The sequence below is a fragment of the Epithele typhae genome (genome assembly GCF_022376455.1).
Source record: "Epithele typhae strain CBS 203.58 chromosome Unknown BXZ73scaffold_202, whole genome shotgun sequence".
Classification (NCBI taxonomy): domain Eukaryota; kingdom Fungi; phylum Basidiomycota; class Agaricomycetes; order Polyporales; family Epitheliaceae; genus Epithele; species Epithele typhae.
The window spans coordinates 14,986-41,233 of NW_025954393.1; the positions used below are offsets into that span (position 1 = coordinate 14,986).

At 58.0% G+C, this 26,248-nt stretch overlaps 2 protein-coding genes across 2 annotated transcripts; one reads left to right on the forward strand and one right to left on the reverse strand.

Annotated features, from left to right (window-relative positions):
• Positions 1-679: 679 nt before the first annotated feature.
• BXZ73DRAFT_83560 (uncharacterized protein) lies at positions 680-4,191 on the reverse strand (the record flags this gene model as incomplete). The annotated part of the gene is made up of 7 exons (XM_048023924.1): positions 680-841; positions 900-1,313; positions 1,365-1,464; positions 1,528-2,456; positions 2,504-2,909; positions 2,966-3,555; positions 3,610-4,191. The coding sequence occupies 7 exons, from the start codon at positions 4,189-4,191 to the stop codon at positions 680-682; spliced, it is 3,183 nt and encodes a 1,060-aa protein (XP_047870905.1).
• Positions 4,192-4,816: 625 nt separating this feature from the next.
• On the forward strand, positions 4,817-6,824 carry BXZ73DRAFT_58390 (P-loop containing nucleoside triphosphate hydrolase protein; the record flags this gene model as incomplete). The annotated part of the gene is made up of 5 exons (XM_048021648.1): positions 4,817-5,104; positions 5,158-5,253; positions 5,310-5,984; positions 6,047-6,431; positions 6,499-6,824. Coding segments are annotated over 5 exons (1,770 nt in total), but the record flags the coding sequence as incomplete, so codon positions are not given.
• Positions 6,825-26,248: the final 19,424 nt, after the last annotated feature.

Genomic DNA, 26,248 nt, shown 5'->3' on the forward strand with positions numbered 1-26,248 from the left:
AAGAAGTTTGCGCCAGAGTAGTCGTGTAGAAGGGAGAAGGACGCCGCGAGGGCTTGGGACGAAGCGACGAGAAGGGCGGCGGAGGTCAGGCGGAGGTCGGAGGAGAGACGCATGGGGAGAGGGAGAAGGGGAGGAGGGAAAGCGACGGGGGTCATTGCGATGAGGGCTATATGTAAGGCGAACGCGTTGTCGAGCGATGGACTGCGCCGGCGTGAACTGTCGTCTATTCGAAGATGACGTCCAAGAATAGCGGCGCCTGTGCCTCGAGCACGCCGCGGGGGCGTCCCTCTTAGGCTCGATCATCCATCCGTTTTCGTCGTCCCTCCTCAAACGGCTGGTCGAACTGGTGGGGGTTTTGGCAGGCGCACCATAAAAGGAGAGCACGTGACGTGAGTGCCCTCCCCTCGCTCCACTCCCCCGCCCAAACGGGCTCGTTGGGGCACGCCGCTCCCCCAGGCATAACGGGTCGTGACGACGGCTGCCTCGGGAGGCGTCACGGAGGGCGCGCGACCCATCTCTCGCGCGCGACCAGCTTCGCGCGCGACAAGCCTCGCGCGCGCGACCAGTCCTCCGCGCACGCGTGCGCGCCGCCTCTGCCACATCGCCCGCATCGCCCGCGAAGGCGGCACACTGGGTACTCGCAGACGGACGGAGAAGGGGAATGGTATATAAGTAGTTACTAGTCGTACTCGAGAGCGTCCTCTAATGAATCCGGTACTTCTTCCTGCGCGAAGGCGGCTGCGCTATCGAGCTCACCGGGAGTCAGACCCTCAGCATCACATTCTCCCAATGGGCCGTCTTCAAAGTTGTCCTCGAGGCCGTCATTGACTGCTTGCGAAGGCTGCCATGTGTGCTTGTAAGGATGCGCGGCGCACGAGGAAAAAGGCGGGTGCACGAACCTGTAGTACTACGGCCTCCGAGGCAGACGCAGCCGGGGTTGCTGTGCGGCGAGCGAGGAGGTCGAGAAGTGGCACTCGGCGGAGGCGGACCTGGAACCGTTCGAACGTCTTGTTGTAATCTTCGAGGGGGCCCGGTGTTGCTTCGAATCCAACGTCAACGGCGTTGGGTACCACGGGCTTCTTCATCCCAGTAAGCACCCGTCCCTTCTCAACGACAAAAATCCGATGTGTCTCCATAGACTCCCGCAACGAGGCAACGTCGCGAGAGGCCTCAGGGGAGGCGTGTTTGTTACCGGTTTTGTCTCCAAGGAATGCATTCATTTGCGTCGCGAGATGGCGGAGGGTGATGATGCATGGTGAGATCATCTCGAACCATGACCACGACATGTTGCTGCCACGGGCTTTGTAGATACTCTGCGCCGTTTGATTGTGGGTAGCGGAACAAAAAAGCGTAGAGAAACTTACCTTGATCATCAAATTCATATGCTCCTGCAACAGATCAACTGGTACCCATGCGTTCTCCATCCCGGTTGGGTTCACGAGCCAGTTCTTGAGCACGATCACGCTGCGAAGTACTAACTAAGTGAGTGAGGCGCCAAAGGTAAAATGAAGCATGGCAGTGACTCACCGTAAACGTTCCGGCCAGACCGTGGTGAGTCCGTGCACGAGATGCAGCACCTCATGAGCGTACTTTGTGCGGCCAAGCCCTCGATATGCGAATGCGAGAACTTTGAGAGTGCGAAGAATTCGGCCGGAACATCCAGCCCTGATAGCGTCATCGAACTCGCGTAGAAGGAGGGCGTCACGGAGGAATAAGACAGTGTTCTCATATACCATGTCTCCTGTGTTGAGATTGACGAGGGGATTGAACGGGGAATCAAGTTCGTCCTTGTCGCTCTTGCCTGCAGCTTCGAGTACGCGCTTGTGTTCGTCGAGGCGATCTTCGACCTGCGCGTTGCGCTCCTCGCGCAGGATGGTCACAGTGTTGATGTCAAAGCGTTGGTGGATCTCCAATGCATGGGCTTCGAGCTCTTCGAACGTGAGTTCTGATGCAAGCTGCTCAAGGTCGTCGACGTTCATGAGTGTTTTGAGACAGGACAGGACGGCAGCAGTGAGAGATGTGAAGATGAGGTCACGACAAGTGCGATAGGGAGGCAGGGAGGACAGGAAGATGGGTTTGCGCCCGAGTACACTGTTGAAGAATGAGATACTTGCCGGATTGAGGGTACCTTCTCCACCAGACTCAGGGTTGGGCTCGCCGAAATGAGTCTCAAGTATACCGTGCACGAGAGCAAGCTGGTAATGGAACAGGCCAGGGCCGGGAACAAGATTGGCATGGGATGTCGCAAGTGTGTCGTGGCCAATGCGGTGCATGATGAGAGTGCGGATGCGGGCGAGGGAGAGCTGGTCGCCAAAGACCAGTCGTACGACTTCGCGGAACCTGGCTGCGCCGAAATTGAACTTCAACTCGCGGCGGAAAATATAGTCTAGAACCGACGCATTGCCTGTTACGCTAGACTCGTCGATGTTCATGGTGGGAAGCGGGTGTATTGATGTCTGGTGTAGAGGGATTTTGAGGTCATCGGGGGAAGGGTCGCATTGACGCGTTGACGGAATTTGGAGAATGCGAGGTCGCTGTGAACAATGACACGTAATATAGCATGAGTGATAGACTTGTCGAAGAGCTTCAGGTCGTCAGTTGTGAGGCGAAGGTCGCCCATCTGCAGAGGTCTGGCTGTCTTGATTGAGGAAACAAGATCTTCAGTCTTCATGTCGGCAGGCGAGGCGTCAAACAGCGAGAAGATGGTAGCACATGTGCCGCTCTCAAGAGTGTCCTGATGCCCCAGAACCTGTTCGGACACCTTGAACGCGACGTTGATGTTGTCATAGACATAGCCAGCGAGGGAAGTGTGAGCCAATTTCCGAGCAGCCAAGCGGCAAGAGTAGCCTATTCGTCGGAGCAGTCCCGCACCCCGCCAGAGAGACGCGGGCGTCTCAGGCTTCACCTGCCTGCAAGCGCGTGTTCGAGTCATCTCCTGACCGTACTCCTCCACTCAACTACTCACCTCTCACGTCTTCCTCGTCTGCTTGGCTTGCCCTTCTTCTCGCGGTTCACTGCTGGCCGACTGCCACATTCCCCTTGGTGCTCCACTTCTACATCCACGGCATCCACGGCCGTCTCCGTGTCCATTGCATTGCCCGCGTCCTCCATATCCATTGTATCATGCGGTCTTGTTGACGGACCGGATTCCTGTGAGTCATTCTCCCCAATTTGTCTGCGCATCGTCGACCCAGGCCATGGTGGTGGTGCTTGCGGTTCTACGAGGTCGTCGTCCGGCTCCGGCTCCGTGTCGTCTTGGTCTGGGACAGTGCCTTCGTCGAGGTCGATATCGTCCACACCGTCGGAGTTGACTAGCTCTGCAAGGGTGATATCGTCGTCTTCTTCCAGGCCAGGTGGTGGCATGTCGAAGCTGCGGTGTACCTTTGTGCTCCCAACGATGGTGGTGTAGCTGCTGCATATTCCGAGAGCTGATGCGACTGAGATGGACTGGCGCGATGTCCCGGTGGCATAGAAGTAGAGTGCGTTGATGTGCTTGATGAGGCTATTTTTCTGACTTCTTTCTCCCAACAGATCAACGAGAACTGTCCCGATTCGCTGTAAACGACGTTCAGCACCAGGAATTATGACCAGTGGTATGTGCGCACTTACTCGTTTCTTACGGATCACTAATGGGTCATCCTTGTTGTTGTCCAGACTAGCCTCACTCCGTGCCGTTACGGTCTGGTGCTGCCGAGGGGTTTCCGCAAAGCGAGTGAGGAGGGAGGTCATCGCCGGGCACATGCCGAAGATGCGGTTGTGGAGACTTGTAAGGTCGAAGGAGAGAATGCGCTCGTTCGTGAACGGCTGGGTTCTGGTCTGCAGTAAGTTGCTCTCCGTTGTTACCTTAGCCTCTGCTTCAACGACTTGCGCGACCACGCCCAAGGCCCATTCTTCTACCGTTCTTCTCCCAATGTCGGATGACTGATTCACCCACAGGTCCAGGACATTGACGACATCGTTTGGGCAAGAGAAGAAACCATCCCAGCGAGCTTTTCCATGGCCATTTGCACCGGAGATCCACTGGATGAAGCCACCCCACGTAAGACCCTGTTTCTCTAGCATAGTGAGAACGTTGATGTAACACTGCGCCTCCTTCGCAGCTGCATCCTTTATGTGTTGGTCTGCTTCGAGAAGTCCAGTGTGCACACGAGCTTCGATAGCGTCTTCCAGACGTCTATACCGCCGAGTCATGCTCGCACCTTGGCGTAGCTGTGGAGTTGCAAACTCTTCTTCATGGACGGGAGAGCCTGCACTACCATTAGTCCTCGTATTGGTACCTCGAACCGAATGGACATTCCTGGGCTGGGAGCATCATCAACTGAGGGCAAAGGGGTTGCACGCCATGGGTCATTCATGCCGGCGTGTCGGGGTGGCTGTATGCGTGGTGGTGGTTGGCCGGGACACGTGTTCCAAACCATGCCTGAGGTGTGTGCATTGTCAGTATGTCCTGCGTTGTTCCTGGAGTTAATTGTGGCACCAGAAGTTGGACGACTGGTTACCTGCTGTGTGGGACGGTGGACAAGGTGCTTCCGGTTGAGTGCGTGTATCTTGTTCCCACTCTGTCAGAGAACTGACTGTTCTCAATCATGATCAGCCAGGCTTCTATTTATGACATCATGTGTACTCACTGCCAAACGACATTGTGGGGGAAGGTTAGCGGACAATGTCGTAGGGGAGAACGCGTGAGCCTTGCTGTAAGCGCCCATCTGCGCGCGACCTCGCACAAGTCTCATCTATACCTCATCACCTCTAGCTCGACCTTCGTACACTGTGTTGTACACCTCTGACAATGGTGCATGGTCCCTGCTCTCGCTATATGCGATCCAAGGGGCCGCTTGTAGACCTCATATCTCGTCGCCCTCTCTCGAGTGAAGACATCCAGCTACTTCGCGAGATGTTGCGCAACAAGTTCCGCTGGCCCAACGACCCGAAGGATTTCCAGGTCAATGCCATCCGGGCACAGCTCGAAGGCGTTGACATCATTGTCCAAGCTCCCACGGGCGCGGGGAAGACCGCCATTGCCGCTGGACCCCACGTCTGGCCGTCATTTGAGCGCAGAGCGACCTTGATGATATGTCCATTGCTCACATTAGAGGACGAGATGGTATGGGTTAGCACATCCTGTTTGTTCTGGGTCTAACTGCAGCTCCATTCCAGACACGCACATTCAAGACCGATTATGGTCTCTCTGCGATTGCTATCAATGGCGAGAACAAAGCATGCCACGATCCTAAGATAATCAAGGCATGTCCCGTTGTCTGAGTGTCGTAGTGATAAAATAACTGAACCTGTATGGTACGGCTCAACAGGAAATCTTCGATATGGAACACCAGATCATACTTATCTCACCGGAGATGCTTCAGTCGAAGACCTTCGTCGACACCTTCTTACGAAATCGCAGATTCACTCGTAACATAGTGTCCCTCTTCATTGATGAAGCGCACTGCACCGTTCACTGGGGGGCCGACTTTCGCAAAGAGTACGGTACTTTAGGCAAGATCCGCCCCTTTCTTCCGGCAAACACCCCCATTATTGCTGTCTCCGCCACCATAACTCCCCGTGTCAGAAAAGCTATCCACTCCTCACTCCACCTCGGTCAATCGTCTCATCGAGCTCGCTGGATCAACGAGGGCAACGACCGCCCCAATATCTCGATCATCATACGCGCTCTAGAGTACCCTCTGAACAGTCTGCAGGACATCAATTTCATCATTCCCGACACAATCGCCTCCGCATCGGACATTCCCATCACCCAGATATTCGCCGATGATGTTGAGCTAGGCTCCCAGGTTGTCGATCATCTCAATGAAAGGTTGCGTAGTATTCTTGGTACTGCCACCCAAGTCGCCACGATGATTATTGAAGACCTGGAATGTGTCCGGCCCTTCAATGCACAACTCTCTCAGGACTACCGCGCCGCGGCAATGCCGCAGTTCCGCGATGGTAACATCCGGGTTCTGGTCTGTACTGAAGCTGCCGGGATGGTGAGAGGATTTGGCCCTTCTTTGCCGTGTCGGATGCTGAATGCGCTCTCCAACTGGCCCAGGGTAGCAACAACCCGCGCGTCGTACGCACGGTTCAGTTGAAGAAGCCCAAGAAGCTTAGCACCTGGATGCAGAGGGCCGGACGAACCGCAAGAGGTGCTGGTGAAGTTGGCGTCGCCATCCTGCTAGTCGAGCGCAAGTGGTATAGCGTCAATCTTGTTACACCGAACCCCAAGCTGAAGAAGGATGCAAGGCTAGTACAGACATATGCACACGACCACGGTGTCAATCGAGGAAGCTCCGCAAAGGATGATGCCATACCATCCGGCCCGCAGCCACCCCTCGATCTTGACAGTGACGATGAGGGTCTTCTTGTTTTCGTACAGAGTGTTACTTGTCGGCGCAAGGTATGCGGGAGGGTTTTCGAGAGCCCCATTGATACTAGCAGTCAGTACCTCTCCTTCGTTTCTTGTCACTGCAGATGTGCGCCTTACACTGACATCTATTCCGTCAGAGCTCACTGTGTCCTGTTGTGACATCTGTGATCCGTCACTACTTGATCTATCTCGTCCCTCTCATCCAAAAGCTGAGAAGCAGTCTCGCATGCCGAAGAAAACTGAACCTGATCGTGCGGCTCAGCGCAAGCTCATAGCATGGCGATCAATGGTTCACCAACGCGATACCCCGATCTCAGTCCTTGGCTCGACCGCAATCCTGGGCGACAAGCTTATCGAAGAACTGGTATCTCACGGATGCTTACCCACGGACAAAGCGCGCCGGACTCTTCAGACCAGATGGCCGAACTGGGATCTGTATGGGAACGAGCTTATGGCGCTCTTGGAGAAGATGTTCCTCACCTCAAATCCATCGGAAAAGACTTGCGAGCAGATGGCCTCATCCAGCACCAATCCCAATGGACAGCCTAAGCGTGCTCGCAGCAGTTCTCCTGGGGGAAGTCAGACGAAGCGGCCGAAAGCGCCAGATGGCGAGCGCCAGGACACGTCGTCAGCTTGCAGTTCATCGCTCAACCACCACCACCACCATACCCTGGAGTTGTCCATCGTTAACACTGGTAGACCTGCTCTGTCGACTGCTCCTGCCTTCGCCGGCATGTGTTCAGTGCTCAAAATTGGACTTCCTGAGGCCGAGCCCTCTACTACCCCAAGCGCTTCTAGACGTGGCCGCGCTCCGCGACGTGGCCGCGCCCCGCAACCAGGCCGTGCTCGCAAACAAGGCCGTGCTCCATCCTCACCATCGCAGGTACCTCTCCAGTCGCTGCCTCTCCGCTCCTCCCCCACGCAAGTGTCTCTCGTATCTCAGCCTTTGCCAAAACGTCGTCCAGTACCTCGGCGCAAGATCCGTTACGTTCCGATACTAGTCGAAGCTGAACCTATTCCCCGGCACGCAATCTCGCAAGCGCAAGCTCACTCAAACTTCCTTGAGTATAATCTCCACATATTCCGCCCATCACGCCCACCTCCTCTGCTCAACGGCGCGTCTGACCTGCCCCATCCCGACTCTCTGCGCCAGCTGTTCGTGCGAGATCTGGCGTCTATTTGGCGTCCTCAAGGGACAGTGAAGCCTCGCGCAGCCTCCGCTGTTATGCCTCCCCCGTCTACACCTCGCGTATCCTCAGCCGCAAAGGCCCCGCCTGCGTCTCGCACTTCGTCAGCTGTTATCATTCCGGCCCCAATTTCCACAAATTCGTTAGATAGTCACTTTGGAAACGTATACCATTGGTAATACACATTTCGTTCAAGATGTAACATGCATGCACAACACGTATCCACAGACTTTGGCCTCGGAGCTGCACGGGGGCGTCGACGCGTGGCGGAGGCGGCGCGCACGCGTGCGCGGAGGACTGGTCGCGCGCGCGAGGCTTGTCGCGCGCGAAGCTGGTCGCGCGCGAGAGATGGGTCGCGCGCCCTCCGTGACGCCTCCCGAGGCAGCCGTCGTCACGACCCGTTATGCCTGGGGGAGCGGCGTGCCCCAACGAGCCCGTTTGGGCGGGGGAGTGGAGCGAGGGGAGGGCACTCACGTCACGTGCTCTCCTTTTATGGTGCGCCTGCCAAAACCCCCACCAGTTCGACCAGCCGTTTGAGGAGGGACGACGAAAACGGATGGATGATCGAGCCTACGTCCCTCTTCGTCTCCTCGTTCTCCTCCTCGTTCTCGAGTTTAGGCCAAGTATGGCCACCACCAGTCGTGGTACCGAGTCCACTCGCCGCGTGTCCTTGCGGGCGCCGTCCAGCCGTGCATGCCAGGCCTGTATCCGCCCATGACGTCGCGTCTTCTCACTCCTTCAGCGTTGTCGAAGAGCGTGTCAACAATTCGTCATCTGCAGTCGGTAATCAATAGCTTTCGCACAAACAAATCCTCTGCGACGTCAGGGTGCTCACCGCTAGGTGGCCTTGTTTGCCCCAATGACAGAACCAAACTAACCCAAGAAACCGGTCAGACCGCCAACATCTCTGCCTCAGATTTATCTCTGCTCTGCCCCAGGCTTGGCTACCCGACCGCACCTGCATGAGCACCTGCATACCATACCTTACAGGCCTTACCCACCCCTTCCCGCATGTACACATCCCCCACGCATCTCCGCCATATCATGTTCACCTCCGGAGTCCGCCCCCTCCGCCATACCCCACACCGTCCGGGCATTCACGCTCTCGATTTCGCTATTGAAGCTCCTTGCGCCGTCATCGCCGTCTGCTTAGGCCTGGTTCAAGTCGTGGGCAAGGCTCGGCTCCGATGTATGCGACGACCAAGTTCGGGCTCTTGGGCGACGCCACGGCGGCGCACGCGGGACCTTCGTCGCGGTTGTGCTCGTCGCAGCATCTTCTTAGCAATCACGGGCGATGCTGCTCTGAAGATGTCTCGGTCTTCGATGAGGCCGATTGGTCGCTGTTTTCCGGCGAAGACGAGGATACTGAGTCGACCGTCGACCAAAATCTTCCCGTTCCTGCCCCCTCTGCGGACGAGTTTGAGATTGGTGTCGGTGAAGACGACGAAGATGACACCGCGGACGCAGACGACGGTCGTAGAGGTCTGCTCAAGCTCACCGAGGCTGCAACGACGTCCGTGTCTTCCAGCTCCAACGACGACGATGTCGCGGATGTCCTACGCGCCATGCGCTCCCGACCGAGTTCCCGGCTCCCTCGACTTCGCGGATGATCTCGACGCCTCTTTCTAGCCCACGGAGCCGCCCGCTGAAGCTGCTCCTCTGCCCAAGCTCGTTCCTGCCGACCATGGACTCGTCTGCCTTCGTGCTCCCCTTACCACCCTCGGCTCCGAATTTCCCCCTCCCTCTCTGACGATCTCATGTGCAACGCTCCTCCCACTGCTGTCGACGAGCGCGAAGAGGCCCCCTTCCAACAGTCTGGATCGCCTAAGAAGAGTCGGAGATCCCTTGCGCTCAAGGACGGTCGCTCGACCTTCACGGATCCACATCCCGCGTCGCCCACCTCACCTCCGTCCTCTTCGACGAGACGCAGCACGCGGAGAGACCCATAGACGTCGACCGGGCGGGCGCGAACGTGGAAAGCGACCGGGAGTGGTGTTTGCTGTCTGTACATCCTCACCGCCCATCTTGTATCCCAGCGCCCATTTTAATGCAACGGTTGCGAGTCCCACGTACCTCCTGTCGTCCTTGTGCGATCACCCCTGGTTGGGACTGTAGGCAAACGACGTCCAAGGCCGCAAGGCATTCAAGCGCATGAACAAGCCCTCGGGCGCATTACAATATGACTCGGAGGATACGGACAGCAAAGACGTAGAGAGGCGACAGCAGGGGGGAGAGCGCGTATCGGGGGCAGTGGTGTCCTGGTGCGTGACCGTCCGGGTGGTAAATAGATGGTTGATATATATGTAAGTACGTGTGTATTCATATGGGTGCCGCAGATCGTGCGCCAAGCGCCGGGCGTCAGATCTTCAGACGGGGTCGTCGCGATGTCGTCGAGATAAGGTGTCTATGTGGGAATGGAAGGGTAGCGCGTCGTGGGACGTGCGTGGGGAAAGAACTTACGACCGCAAGCAGTGAGGATCAATGGGGGTAGAGAAGGGCTAGCGGAGCTCGGCGGGCCATTCGCTGCGAGGGAGCCAGCGGCCCTCAGCGTCGAAACGCGGGTTGACGACGTAGCTCATCCCATCGTCTGGGCTCTGGCCGATGGGCACTGGGAGGAACGTCGTCAGCAACTTGACGAAGATACGACGGCAAGGGTATGGAAGGGTGCGGGTGATTGAAGCAAAATGCAGAATGCAGCAACCGGGCAAGTACTCACAGAACCACATCCAGGCCTTGTCGCCCATCGTCGCCTCCCAGTTGTTTCGCGTACCGCCCAGCCACCACATGTGACCCTCTTTGCCAAGTCGCCCCCATTCCGCGTCCCACAGCTTCCTGGTCGCTTTTCTCGCGCTGGTCACCCGGGAGGTCAGTGACGGGCCGGCAACAAGGCGAAGCAGACGCACCTGATAGCCCACCGACTATGGAGGCGTGCCATCACACGCTTCTCGCGATCTGTGGTGCGCTGGACGGCCATCTGCTCCACGGTCGAGAAGCTGCCAGCAATAAGGATACCGTGGGCAACGAGGAGGGAGAAGGTAAAAATCATGAAAAATCCGGATCTAGGTGATCGCAATTGTGTCAGCAGTAGGTGCATGGGTAGGCAAGTGAGCGCGTCAGGGGCGGAAAGAACGTACATCACAATGATGGCGATGTGCTGGCCGTCAATACTGAAGTCCGGTCGGTTGGAAGCAGCCTGGCCCACAAGGCCAACAAGTGAGGCGAACGTGAAGGAGCAGAAGAGGAAGGCCCAGAAGTCGAAGATGTAGAAGAACTGCAGGACCGTCAGGACGAACTCGAACGCGCACATATGCACAGCAGGTGCTTACTCGATGGTTCCGCGCTCCCACACACTGGCCGATCCATGGACAATGATGATCGTACTTGAGTACACACTACAGCCGATAAACGTCAGACTCCTGCTTGACCAAGGATACATAGCACTCACCGTTCCGCAGGCACGACAATGGTGTGCGCGATGGGGCTTCAAGAAGCCGTCCTTGTAGCAATACCTGTACTCATCGCGAAGCACCGGCGTCTTGGGCGGACGGCGAGTGTGCTTCGCCGAAATCGGGGCTGGCTGAGCATGTCCGTTCCTATGACCCTTCTCCGTCGTGACGGCCGAGTGCGCTCCCGCCGCCGCGGGAGGCCTATCCGTAGTGCCAAAGCTCTCCTTGGTGGGCGAAGGCGCATGGCCGTTCTGCGAGCCATGGTGGCGTACGCTCGCGGTACCATTGAGAACTTTCTCGGGAATCCTTGGTGCAGAGTCGGAGGTGCTGCGTTTGTGGTGTGACTCCGAACGTCGAGACTGGGGCGGCGTGGGAGTTGGAAGAGGGGCGGATTGTTGTGGGGGACCGTAGCGTGCGGCGGCGAGTTCAGCTTCGCTCTCGGACTCCCAGAAAGTGTGAAAGCCGCCGTGGCCTGCTGGCGCGGGAGTTTTTTGTACATACTGGAAATAATAAAGTAAGGAGGCGATCTAGAAAAGCACAGAAAGGCACTCACGTCTCTTGCGAAGCCAGGAGGGGTGAGGACAATCTGTGACAGCATTCAGTCAGTCCGGGACTCGGCAACGTCGATGCACGGAGAGAATACATCAAGGGAGGTCTAAAGAACGGACTTCCTGGGAGGGAAGGTCACGAACTTTGAGGTAGAGACGGCGGAAGTGTGTCGAGTGCAGGGATGAGAGCACGCACCTTTTCATACGACCAGATCATAAACAGTCCAAGAACGACAAATACCACCAGCAAACCAACTGTTTACCGAAAATACCCGTTAGCACGATACATGAAGAGCAACATCGCGTGATACCAAACTCACTGCCCAAGCCGTGGCTGCCCAGCGCACCCCCGTCGCGCCTAATCATGGGGATGCAGAGTCTCCCAACGTATACATACCACGTATACACTATGATGGCGATGGTAAGAAAGACGGCGAGCTTGAGAACAATCCACGGCTGCTGCTTGTTCCTGCGGACCTCGCGCTTCTCCTGGATCTCCTCGGCGGACACCCCGCAACACTTGTGCTCGGGCTCGCCAGACGCGGCGCCGTTTGCCGCCATATGAGAGAACGAGGCGTCGCTGCGGGGGTGAGAGAGGGGCGAGAGGGCGGGCGGGGATGGAGGAGGAGCAAAGGGCGCAGCGCGTGTGCGTCCGACGGTTCTGTGAGATCATGCCGGGAGGCGCCCGTACCACCCTGCCCTGATTGGCTGATTGCGCATTTGGCTTCGCCGGCCCGACCCCTGCCGCCGGGCGAGCTTCGAGTCCGTTGAAACGCTCCTTCGACCGTCTCCTCGACACCCTCCTCTCGTCGGGTGGCAGTCAAACCGATCGCTCCAAGTTCCAACGCGTTACAATCTACAATATTCCCCTCCTCTGGCCCACAGCCTGAGTTTCGTCCTCGAACGGAGATCAGCGCGCTCTGTCACTTGCGTCCCATGCGCCGCCGCCTTCCACCTGCCCACAATTACGTCCGGCTCGCCGTCACCCCGCCCTGCAACGACGCCATCACCCTCCGGAGGACCATTCAGACAGCGCTCGGACAGTCGTTCGGGCTCGTCTCATCGCACACGTACGTCGACATCCTCTGGATTGCCGAGGAGGGCACGGAGGCCGTCGTCCGGATATCACCAAGGTGTGCTCCCGAAAGTTCTCATGAACTGTGTCTCACCACCATCTGCTGATCTGCGCCCGCAGCGAGACGGAAAAGCTGCTGGCTGCCGTAGCCGCTGCCAACGCCCTGCCCAGGCTTTCGCTTGTAAAACAATCCACTTTCCTTCCGTTGCTGCTAAGCACGAATGTGATTTTCTAAGTCATACGCGCGGGCGATTGTCGCGATGGCAAAGCCGACCAAAATACACCCATCTATAGCAAATTTCCGCGTCGCTTCAAGCCAACGCCTCCGCCCTCTATTCAATCCTTCATTTGAAGATGTTGAGCAATCGCGAGAGCCGCTTCTTCTTCTTCTTCTTCGGTTCTGTCTCCGCTTGCGCCACCTTTGGCGCTGTTGGCTGCGTCCCTAATTGTGGTGGAGGTGCTGTAGGGATCGGAGGAAGAGGGTGCTGGATTAGAGGAGAGATAGCGTGCTGGATTTGGGAGCCGCCCGTCCCGAACCCGGACTCCTCGCTGGGCGGAAGGGGCGGATACTGCAGCATGCCAGTGTGCGATGACTGGCTCGCGGAAACTGGTGAGGGTAGATTGGGGCTGTCGAGGGGGAGGGGGGTAGCCGGGCGATCGGAAAAGCGCCCCGCATAGTTCATCCCCGGAGCTGCAGCGGGGGCAGAGTACGCGGAAGGAAGGTTGGTGTCGCGACGCCGAGCTGGCCCGTGTGGATGGGTCGGAGACTGCGCAGCGTATCGGAGGTCGTCTCTAAACCCGTCGACGGCGTTTCGAGAGGGGTTTCTGGCGGGGATGTTGATGGGTTGGCGCCCTCGCGGGGTCTGGTGCCCCGTCGACTCGTCCTCGTTGCGGTCAGAGGTGGGGCTTTCGGATCGAGGCATGTCGTCGCTGAACTGGGATTTGAACGACGTGGACATTCGGCTCGGCTGATCATAACGGGGCGGATAGGTAGCTGAATACCCTGCGGCCACGTAGGCGACGTCGGGGCTGCTGTGGTATGCGGCTGGGTCCTCTGGATATGGGAAGGGAGCGCGAACAAGCGAATCCAAAGAGCGTACACGGGGCTGAGTTTCGTACGTGGATCGTCTCGCGTCCCTGACCCCGTCGGAGCTCGTCGGACGAATCTGCGGCGTGGCGCCGTAGCGGTGATAAATCGAATCACTCCGTTCGTAGCGTTGTTGTGAGGCATGCTGAGAGGTGGACGCGATGGCTTGCTGCGGACCTTGGAAGCGCACCAGTTGCGATGTTCTGATGCCCAACGGGCCCATGTATAATGTTCATGAGCAACCATTGTAGTCTAGATAACGTTTGGGAATCCCTCACCCGCGTACAGGCTTTGACTGAGCGTGATAGTTTCCTCCATGGCCCGTCATATGAGAGCGTGCCGGCGAGGATGGGGGCGCCCGGCCCGCTGTAGATAGAGTGAGCCTGGCTCGACACTCCCTGATATACACACGCACGCTTTTGCATCGCTTGATGATCGGGATAAGGTGGCCCATCGACAGACGTACTATCTCGCTCGTAGGCCTGCCCTGTTGGGCGGGACCACGAGTCGGTGGTGCTGGCCACCGTCGAGGGGGTGTCGTTCTGGATCGCATCCACCGGATAGAGTATCGTCGTCTCGCGCGCGGGACGCGGCCGGTGTTCGCCATCTCCATGAATGCCACTGGCTTGCTGCGGCACGAGCCTCTCCCCTGGCGTCATGTTGTCGCTGCTCTCGCCGCCCGGGAGGACCTCGATGTCGAGGACGAACTCTTTCGCGCGGCCGATGATGTAGAGGGGGTCGAGCAGGCCCAGCGTCATCCGGAACCTGTACGTCTTCTTCTCCGCCTTGGGGTCGCGCGCGGTGAGCGCGAACGTCTTCGACGCGACCCCGTCGCGCATGTCCCATGCCGTGATGTGGTCCGTCTCGCACGACTGCAGGTTCGCATGGCGGCTGTCCTGGTCGCGCGCGGCGGGCTGAACGAGCGACCAACGGGGGCCATAAACGAGCGCGCGGAGCGCACCGCGGTCGCGCCCGTTCCGGCAGTCGCAGTGGCCGATGCTGAACGTCACCCTGTCGTTCGCGTGGGAGGAGGACGGGATCGTGAGGGTGAACTCGCGCAGCGGATGGCCGGTGGTGGCGCTAGTGGCGCTAATGTTCAGGTGGTGCATCTGCAGGAGCGGAGCGCACCAGTGCGCCAGCTGCACAGAGAGGGGGGAAGGTGGGGTGTTCGCGAAGAGAGCTTCGTGGGTGGGTGCGTCGCGGTGCAGAAGGTGATCGTCGGGGGAGAGGGTGTAGGGGAGGTAGATACGCTTGACCTGAGGTGGAGCATTGGCTACGAAGGGCGCGAGCTGTTCATCGGTGATGCTGACAATACGGTAGTAGCCATGGAAGACTTGGGAGATGGTATGGCTAAGATGATTTTCATCCACGTTGACTTGGAAACTGTCACGGAATGGAGGTATCGTGCCGACGAACATGTCCATACTGTGCTGCTTCGACTTGGCGCTGGGGCGGAGGACGAGGGCCATAAGCTGCTTCTGCGAGTCCTGGCAGGCCAAGAACGCTAAACGGAGCTCGTTGCCGTCTTTGTCGTAGCAGGTGCTGATGGGGAAAGAGACGCGCATCCCGTGAGGTGTGAATGAGTACTCTGAGCGCGGGATCTCGGAGAGCCCCAACCGGGACGCTAGAGAGTCTTCATCGATGCTGACGATTTCGAGAGGGGACTTGAGGTGGAAGTCCGCGAGTGAGGGGGCAAGCAGAGATGATGCGGGGGAGTTGCTGAGTTGGACGGGGAGCTGGATGAGGCGATTGGATTCAGGACGCTTTATGGTCAAGGGAAGACCCGATCGCAGGCCCCACGCGAAAATGCTTTGGTCGGAGATTTGCTCGAGAATGGCGCGCTGTAGACGTGCAAATGCGTGCGCCCCTTCTCCGTAGATGGGCATCATGTTCACCCCGAAGATACCGATCAGGCAGTACGCTTCGTCCTCCATTTCGGTCGTCGTGCGCGTGGAAGCCCAGTACATGCGCTCAGCCACACTGACATCAGCGAGTTGTCGTTCATGGCGCAGTACCTCGATGCTGATCCCGGTGCCCTTGGCGATGTAGGGGGCCAGGCCATGCTTCGTGCCGAGGAGTCCCCACGACTTCGAGATGAAGACGACGAGGCGAGAGGCGATGAGTTCTTGTAAGGTCCACCCACGTCTGAACCAGACACACTTCAGGATTTCGTCCGGATGGAAGGGCTCCTTGAAATCCTTGTCGAGGTAGGCATAGCAAATCTTGGAGCAGCGATACCAGTTGAACATTGAGTTGATGGCTTTGGAAAGCTCGGCGCTGCTGGATTTGTCGATGCAGCAAGTGTCGATCCAGATGTATCGGAAGCCGTCCCCTAGCGCGACTCTGCAAGCGTTCTGGATCTTCTCGGAGAGATGGGAGAGTGTGTCGTCGGGATGCGTAGATTGCGCCTTGACAACGTCTGCGTATGTCTCCTCAGGGGTGTAATCGGCATCCGTCTTCTTGGACCACACGTGGGATAGTATGGCGTAACGGACTAGGTGGGGTTCACTAAACCATTCGAACTTCCCCGTTTCGGTCTCAAGGAGGCGCATCTACGTCTCGGATGGGTCGAATAAACGCATGAAAAGGCTACTGTAATACTCACAGTCGGATAACCACGGTTTTTATCGCAGCAAGGGCGAGGCTTGGCACCCCGGCAGACGGGTAGAGAGTGAGTGAGGGGGGTGGTGTGAGGTCTCCGAGTGTCTAGGACTTAAAGCTCGACGGATAGGCAGGAACGCTGAGCAATCCTTCGCATCAGAAGTGTTGTCCGCCTCCCAGGACTGAACCTAACCAGATGGGAGATGTAACGTCCGCGCTGTCAGGAAGTGCTGTCAACGTGCCAGCATGCCCACGTCAGGAAGTAACACGGCTGGCCAGGTCATCGATCTTGAGTCTCGGTGACATTGATACTCGTCGAAAGTGATGTCTCCGGTAATTCTCACCACGAGGCCCGAATATACCGCCAATTGCCTCGGCTCGGGGTGAATGGAAGCGGGTTGGAGGGACCGCAGAAGCTGTTAGAAGACCCACATCAGCCACCGGTCGGCGTTGAAAATGTTTAACGGACACAGACCGCCCGTATATGCCAGAACATGCGCTAGTAGTTCCACAGCCACGAGCTAGAAGGCAGCTCCACAGACATCAAACCACACAGGGGGCCTGGAAGTAGCCCGGACTGCATGGTGTGCTGTCACCGTCGTAGACTCGTAAGACTCCTGCCTGCCTGCGGCCGGAGCCATAAACCTCCCGGTACGAAGGACCAAAAAGATAAGAAGATCTCACATATGATTAGACGGCATAGGCACCGAGTATGATTTAGAAAGCCCCAAGCAGATTGAACAGGAGTAGAGCAAAAGGCGCGAACGGGCAGCGAAGCGTTAGAGCTGGAACTCTGCAGTCGACGACGCGACGTACGCGCATAAGCGTCCAAGCCTGGTGGGAGTGGGGGGGGGTACAGACCGCGCCACATTTTAGGGGAAGCAAGAGAGCAGGGAAGTCGGCGCTGATACGCAGGAAATCGGCGATGCTAAACAGGTAGTCGACGCTGAGACGGAGATACATGTAAGCAGGTTAGCAACGTCCATGGATCTGTCATGTGACCGTGCCCGTGTTTAGGGCAAGAGACCATGCCACCTTCACCGGTCCACGCAGAGCTCTGGTGAGAACCGGTCCCTCAGAATTATTCCGGCCAGCCCACTCGCGTTCATCGGCGCCTCCGCCCCCGCCTTCTTTCAAGGTAAGCATTTTGTGTATTATACTACATGTTGTCCTGCGTCCTCGCCCTACCTATCGTTCATTCCCCAAAGCGGAGTCCTGCTGAGAGCGCGCCGGTGTCGAAACTGCGGCCTTGTTGTATGCGCGGTTCAGGTGCGCCCAGCTAGCCATCTGCGCGAGCGACCGCATTGAGCGGATCGTGTGCACCGCGATGGGGCAGGTGGGTGGCGTCTCCATCGACGCTGCCCCACAAGTTCACGGGGACTGGATTGGCGTTTGTAGATGATGGTGATGATATTGAAGAGGTCACTGAACTGCATGCTCTACAGCGCGGAGAGGCCGGTCATTTGCCTCGCACAGGCTCCGCGGCGACCCTCAGCAGTGGGATACGCGCACCCGACCGCCATGGAACCCCTCCAACGGCTGACGTTGACAGTCACGGATACGATCGATGAAACTGGTCGCGCTGGTCGGTCATCGAGAAGGGCTCTTGTGGCCGGCGAACGAGCAGTGCAACCTCGGTTCGCTGGGACGAGGCGGTCGTCCTTGAGTCTCTGACGGTTCAGGAGATGCAGCGGTTGAGCAGTCACCACCACTGCCGAGAGAACGACAGCTGTCGATCCTCGGACTCACGCCAGCACACTCAACCTCGCCGAGAACTAGCTCAACAACTTCTCCGCCTCTAGTCACCAGTCGCGCTCACGCTCGTACCCTACGCAAGGCTCCGGGAGCCGCCTTCCTGTGCTGAACCCCGCGCCGGGCATGCCGAGCTTCCGGGGCAGATCGCCGTGGATATCGAGACTTGGTCGGAGCTACAGTAGACTTGTAGAGTATGAGTACAAAGTAATGACAGGGAAACTCATGAATCATGGTGTGAGATCGCATGCGGCACGAGGCACCGTGCAACTTGGGTTGGCCGCATCCCTGCGCAATATTGTACAGTATTTTGACGCATGCTCACTTGCGAGGCAGTCCAAGTGAGTCAAAAACATCTCTGATATGCTCTTAACGATACAATGTACATCCGAGGGTCAAGCATAATCGTACCCTATCTCCGAGCTACCGGCCATCAGTTCCTTGACGTGGACCCCGTCCCTCGCGCCAGCTTAGTACCCTCTGGAACCAGCTGGAATTCCTCGACGCCCTACTTCTGCTACTCTCCGCGTAAGCAAGATCTTCCGCAGTCGGGATAACTCCCTCGCTCACCGAGCGACCATGACCATTGGCCCGCTCTCTCACACGCGGCATTGCGTCCGGAGGAGGGTTCGCGCCGGGGGCAGCCTGAGCAGGCCTAGGCATAGGGGAAGCGTCCGAGAAAGACGTGCTCATCACGGGAACCTGAGCTGGCGCGTTGGGCGGCCGCCGCGAACTGTCCCTGATCTCCCGTGCGCCCTCCGGTCCGGCGGCGCGGTCCTCGACATCGTTTATGATACGGGGGCGAGGGGTCGCGTCGGGGTCGAGCTCCGCGACGAGCGTATCGCCGCGCGTTGGTAGACGTCGACGCTGGGGGCCCTGTGGGCCTGTGGGTGCGGGGACAGCGGCGCCGGGCAGGTACGCGAGGTCAGATGCCGCACTAGTCCATGCAACCGAGAGGGCATGGCCCCGAGGGAACTCCCCAGGCATGGTCGTAGGATTCCGTGGTGGAGGGACAGGGTTGGAATGGGAGTAGCGATGGGGCGGCGCGGTGGAGGAGGGGGGCGCCGGGTGAGCGGGTGCAGGTCCTGCCTGCCCGTCCATGGAGAGATCCCTGATACGCGGCGTGCGCGGGTACCACGCGGACTGAGCAGCGCTGCTCGACGGCAGCGGCTCGGGCGAGTCCATCGTCGCGCGCTGGTGCTCGGGCGCGAGATCTCGCTGGGGGAGGATCTGTTCCGAGGGGTCATAAGGGGGCTCTGCGGGCGGATATGGAGGAACTGGGACCACGGCATATCCTATGGATGCCAGGAAACGCTCCATTTGATTCAAGTATTGCATCTCTGATGGAGGTATGCCAGGTTGTGCGTCCGCGTGAAATTGAGGGTGAGAGTAGGTGTGAGCTCGGTCATGGAGGTTGGCGTCGGGGAACCCAGGCTGACTGTAGTACCCGGTGGGATATGACGCGTGCTCGGAAATATGCGACTGCAATGAGTCCGCTTGATGAGAGAGCTCAGCTGCAGGTCGAGAGCGCGAATCGGAACGAGATACAGTCTGGGAACCGCGGGCGTCTGCGGAGTTCGAGCTGAGGTTCCTCGAAAGCAAAGGCTGTTGATCCAAGGGTTCGCCAGAGCTGGAACTGCCCGAAGTATACTGATGATGTGGTGCGGTGGAGGAGTGAGGAGTATGTGAAAAAGGTGCCTGGTCGCTGGGCTCTCTGCTCCAGTTTTGATAAGAGGGCGCCGGTTCTTGTGCGTGATCAAGGGGCCTTGGAATGGGGGCAGAATCGAACGATTCCTCGGGTTGCGCTATCGCGCCCGCATAAGACTGCGCGTCTGGGGATCCCGCCGTCACAAAGCTATGTCTCCGACCCTCGAAAGCGGCAGGACCCGAGGGCGGACCGAGCCCAGAACGTTCGCGGTGTTCTGAGTCCTGCCTAGCGTAAGCCCTGACCTGCTGAGACGAGTTGCTTGAAGAGAGTCAACGTGAGTAAATAGTAAGCGATCGAGCATGGAAACCAACGAACCTTCCGTGCGCCGAGCTCGAGCTTCTAGCGCTACCGAAAGTGGCGTCGCTGCCAGACGAGTGCCCAGTGTGGGGTCGCTCTTCCGGTGAAAAAGCAGCATTCAACATTGAGCGTCACTGTGACGCGAAAGAGTGGTGATTTACCTTCTTGAAACCTCACTCCGTGGTGCAGTTCAACGGCAGGATAGTGCGCCGAAGATTCGGAGTTGACCCTCGAGGAGGGTTGATGCGCAATGAAGTCGTCCTGGCCGCTGTACTGGGGTGCTTCCTGGTTCCGCGTGACTGGCAGCCTCTGGGCATTGCTCGCCGATGGACGCCTTCCTGCTGGAGGTGCTGGATGGTTCTCGGTCGCTGGATTCGACGACGAAACCAAGGTATCCTGCCAGCGAGGCGTCGGCGTGAACTCGCCGTGTATACGGTCTTCAATATGGTATCGAGGCGACCCCGTAGGGCCGCCGGTAGGTGCCCCACCCAGGACTTCGATGTCAAGGATGTGCGTGCCCGCGTCAGAAGCGGGGTCATACGAGTGAAATGCCAGGCTGAGTGAGAGACGCAGAAAGCGTGTTTTGTGGCCGTTGTCTGCTAGGGAGATCGTATGAGAGGCGATGCCATCACGGATCGCCCACGAGGCGATGTGATCGTCGCTGCACGGTCGTGACTCGAAGCGGAAGGAGCCGTGTTGGCGTATATGATGGGCGGATGTCCAGAGACGGAGGCAAAGGGCGCCCTGCAGGAACCCCTCATTGCATGCGCAGCGATCGATCTGTAGAGTGTACACCTCATGATCGCCGACGACGAGTCGGAAGTATGGGACCGTATTGCCGTCCGGGTTGACAATCGCGTATCCCGTCCGCTCGAGCAGTGGTCGACACCACGGCGCGAGAGACACCTTCAGGGGGCGCTCCGTGGTCGAGATACTTGCAAGCGGCCAGAAACAAAGGGCTTGATGAATAACCGCATCCGCATAGATGGTCTGCTCGTGACGTGGCAGGCTCTGCGACACGAAGACGTCGGCCAGAGTGATGTCAAAGTGGAGATAGGGAGAGCGCTGGTCCAAGTTCGAGGGATCGACGTCGATCTCCGGCATGACGATCGCTATGCGACAAAGGTCATTTTCAGGGGGATTGGATGAGTGTGCGATATTGAGAGTCGATTGCTGAGAGTAGTCCCAGCGGTTTGGGTGACGCTTTGGGTTGATGACGCCAACATATTTCTCCTTGCTTGTGGGCGAATGGCGAAGAATAAGGGCAAGGAGGTTCTCGCTAGCTCCAGAGATGTGTTCGCAAGCCAAGAATGCAAGACTAATCTCCACGCCGTGGTCGGTGGTGTAAGAGAGCATGGGGAAGGAAGTACGCATGCCGAAGGAAGTTGCAGTGTAGTGTGGATATGTGACATGGCCCATGGCCAACTTTTGGGAGAGCTGATGCTGAGAGATGGACCTGATGACCGGGCCCATATAGCTTGGCTTGCAGTTGTGGAAGTCTCGAGGAGACGAGGCGAGGAGATGGGCGGATGGGTACCCAGCGCCGAGACCGGCGGCGTGCAGAGACGCTTCTCCGGCGGCGTGGAAAAACTTGGGGTCGCCGTGTAGAGGTAGTTTGACCTTCTCCCGTCCGCCCCATGCAAACAAGGTCTGGTCAGGTATTTGCGCGAGGATAGCGTGTTGGAGACGGACGAAGGCGTGCTGTCCTTCGCCGTAGATGGGGGTGACGTTGACGCCGAAGATTCCGATCAGACAGTACGCCTCGTCTTCGTCCTCGGTGGTCTTGCGGTTGGCCGCCCATGACATGCGCTCCGCAACACATACGTCAGACAGGACCCGTTCGTTCCGGAGCACCTTCTCGTCGATGCCAAAGGCGCTCGTGATGAGCCAAGACAGCGTCTGCTTCGTTCCGAACGGCGTCCATGAATTCGTCAGGAAGAGGACATGAGGCGGGGCGATCAATTCCTGAAGGGTCCATCCACGATTCCACCATTCGCTTTCCACGAAGCCGCTATAGCGATCGTCGAGTACTCCGTCGTGGACGTCGACAAGGAACGCGTAGCAGACCTTGGCACAGCGATACCACTCGAACATGGAGTTGATCGCTTTGGAAAGCTCGGAGCTGCTTGTCTTGTCGATGCAACATGTGTCGATCCATAGGTACTTGAAGTTGTGGCTGCGGGCAAGCTCGCATGCCTTTTGTACTTTGTCGGATAGATGAGGAAGGATGGACGAATCGGGCGCAGGGTATTCCGCCTGAATCTCGACGAGGTCTTCGTACGTCTGCTCTGGCACGTAGTTGCTGTGCTCCCGCCTCGACCAAACGTGGGACAAGATGGCGTATCGAACTCGACGGTGATGAAGCTGGTCCGAAAACCGGCCAGTGCTGGTATCGAGCATACGCATACTGGACTGTAAGACGTGTGAGTCGGTAAGGGATGTCGCATAATGGGCAGTACTGACTAAAGAGACGGGCCCTCAGGCGAGTAGACGGGGGGATGCAAGTTGGAGACAGGGGCAAGGCGTGCAGAATCGAGTGAGCGGTCGAGGATAAGAGGCACTGAGTCGACACGGAGGCTTTTCACAAGATGGCTCCCATGCGCCCTCATCCAGTGATTCTTCGAAACATGCTGAATTAGACGCCTTTCTTCTAGACATCCAGGCTCACGGGCTTCCCAAATCAAAACTGGAAAATGCACCAGACGTGAATACTTGTTGGCAGAGAGCGAGCATAAGTTTAAACCGCTCACCCTAGTGGTAAATTTCACAACTTGAGCGCGATCGTTTGACCCTGTCGGCAGAGACTAGCATAGTCGCGCTACGCAAAGAACACCCAATAGAGCGCGCACAGATCATTGGGCTTTGGACCATGTGGATGCGGCCTGCGGTGGGAATGAGGAATATCGTCGGCTGATGAGGGTGGCGGAAAGAAGACTCATTGTGGGCGCATGGGCACGCGTGCCTGGCCGAAATTTACATCGATTTGCAATGTCTTGGTTATCAAGACCATCAAAGGAGGACGGGATCCGCCCAGGCTTCACATATACAAGGAGGCCGGCCAAGAGGTAGAGGGACTGACGGAGACAACTCATTGACAACTCAGCAGCGGGTGCCAAGTGGAAATTCGTCGCGCGTGGTAAACCGACAGGCGAGAGAGCGCTTGGTTCGATCCTGTAGAAATGACATTCTCCGAAATACGAACGACATGCGGTCGCCCAACTTGTGCGTACACAGGACCTCTGGTCCATTCATCCTCGTACGGCCCTCTATTTACGTCGGCTTGAGCGCGCGACCTTTCACTCGATATAATAAAACGGTGTCTCAAGTGCCATTCTTCTTCCAGAACATCATAACTCCCCGCAGCGAGCTTCGCTTCTTGTCTTTGGGAGTGTTCGAAGCCTCATGTGGTGGCCGCGCATCCATGCCTGGTGGCCGTCTCGGTCCTCGCGAGTCCGGCGAAGTGGCACCTGGGATCTGAGAGGAGACTTCAGGCGGAGTGGCACCAGTCGCGTTGACGTGATCGATGTGTCCAGTGTTGAGCGGTCGGCGCCCATCGTGAGATACGTTCTCCGGAGACGCGTGGCCTGTGGAGACGTTGCTTGTCGCGGACGAGGTGGGATGGGGAATGTGCACCGCTGGCCGTTGAAGGTCCGGCTTCTCGGAGCCGTGAGGAAGTGGTACGAGTGACCCTGCGCCGTCGCTGTGCACTGCGGTGCGTGTCGGTGGAACTGTCCCGCTGAAGCCTACCGCATTGTGCGCAGGGGGGTCACCGGAACGGGAGAAAGTCCCACCATATCGCTCCTGGACGCTGAAGGACTCGTTCTCCATCGCGCTCTGAACCCAGTCCGCTTGGCTCGAGGGAGTGGTGCTCGTGTTTCGGGAACGTCCCGACTCGGCATCGCTAAGTACCCGTGGGAGCGGGCTCTCCGTGAGGCGTCGTGGTGGAGAAGACGGACTGGGGGCTGCACGGCGGGGAGAGTAGTGTAAGGCTGAGTCGGGGTCGGAAGTATCCGTGTGATAGGTCTCCACTTCTGCATCTGAAGAGTCGTTGATCGGGAAGCGGGAGCGAGCTTTATGTGGACGGAAGGTAGATGGTGCTGAGCGAGAGTTGGATTGGGGAGATCCGGCGGCGGTAGGTTCTGGCCACCTCGGTGGCAGGCCGCCTCCCGTCGTCTCTGGCCTAGGAGTTCTTGCGCCACGTGGACGGGGTGATTGTGACCGCCGCCGCGCAGCTTCGCTTCTTCGGGGGTGGTAGCCGGGCGGAGAGGCTGGAGGGCTTTGAAGCTCGTTCGTAGGCTGGCCCGCACGACCGTCAGAGCGACGATCCAGCCCCCCAAAATGCGGAGGCGCCACCGCACGAGACGCGTGCGCTGAAGTCCGTGGTACAGGCGGAGCGTTGCTTTGACCATGCCGTGAAGAAGCTTGTGGAACACGCGACCTCTCTGTGCCGAGGACCTCTGAGCTTCGCCCGTCTGGACTCCTTGCATTGCGGTTGTAACTATTCCTCCGAGGAGGGGTCGACTCGACCTGGCCCGGTGGGACTCCGTCCACGAAATCGGCGATGTGTTCAGAAGGTATCGCAGGCCACGCTGAAGCTCTGTACAGAGTTACTCGAATCAATTTCATGCGTGAACCTGACATCGTGAAATCGTTACCTCCGCTCGTTACGCTGCCGTCCCGACGGTCGATGATTAACTGCGGTGTTGGAACGTTGAAAACCCCCTGCACACATCCGCATGATTAGCCACTGACAACGCTAGCTATAGTTGCACTGTTGATGGAACTCACCGTGATGCCGTGCGCCACCGTACATGCCTTCATTGTCTGGCGAAGGAGGCGTCGCACTTCTTGTACCCTGATGCATGTCGCCCTCGATGAACGGATCTGGGCTCATCACCCTCGCCGGTCGCTGAACAAAGCCGTCTACCGAACGCGATCGTGTTGTGATAGGAGCGCGGTTCGTTCCTTCGCGGCGACGTGTGTCTTCGGAAGCGCGACTTGGGTCCGCTCTGACTGTGGATTGGGAACGCGACCGGTCGTGCCACTCTTGGGCGGGAGATCTACCGAAGCGCTGCTCCACAGAGTCGTTGTCATCTTGCGGAGAGTGTGATACGATATCTGACGCGGTCCTGCCATCGATCGAGCGGTGTAGGACCTCGATGTCCAGAACGTAGGTCTTGCTCGAGTGGATATGCCCCGTCTCCGTGAGGCTGAGCGTAAGACGGAGACGACGTTTTGTGGTTCCTTTTGAGGGTAGGGGGAACGTCTTGGTAGCAACGCCGTCGCGAAGATCCCACGACTGAATGTGGTCGTCGTGGCACCTTGGTGGACCTGTGAAACGGAATCCGCCGCGGTGGTCGGAGGGGGATGTGGATTGCTGTGTATGGGATGATGGGGATAAGACAGCGCGGAGAAGACCCGTTTGGCGTCCGTTCTCGCATGCGCAATGTTCGATTCGGATGTTGACGGTCGCACTACCGGGGTGGTAGAGGGTGAACTCGGGTGGTCGGAGGTGATACTCGTTGAGGTGGGACACGGAATAGCCTTGCTTGGTGAGAAGTGGGGTACACCAGCGAGCGAGCGTAACTTGCGGTCTTTCGGACGGGTGAAGTATGCAGAGCGCTTGGTGGATATGGGCGTCTCGGGAGATCGTTTGCTCTTCCAGTGGTAGGCTCTGATGAATGTAGATGTCGGTCATCCGAAGCTGTGTGTAACTAGAAGAGTTTCGAATCTGGTCGGCAGGCAGTGCAACGAGGCGATAGTAGTCCGAGAGGATCCTTGAACCAGTGTCGTGCAATCGCGTCGCGTCCACGGACACTTGCGTTCTGTTTTGCGGGAACATGGCCCCCACGAACATCTCCGCGCTCGAAGACTGCGATTGTGAAGGGCGAAGGACGAGAGCGATCAGACGTCCCGTAACGTCTACGCATGCCAAAAAGGCCAGCATGAGCTCGGCGCCGTTGTCGTCGTAGAATGGAAGGAGGGGAATGAGGTGCGCATGCCGTATGACGTAGTCGTGTAGTCGGGATATGTGACGTGGATGCCCAAGCGCAAGGAAAGGGTATGTAGAGGGATAGAAATGATGTCGAGGGAGCAATCGAAGTCCAGAGGAGACGCCGCGAGAAGGTAGGACGACTGGTAGCCACTGACTTGTACGCTGGTCGCCACCGTCATCTGACGTCGTTG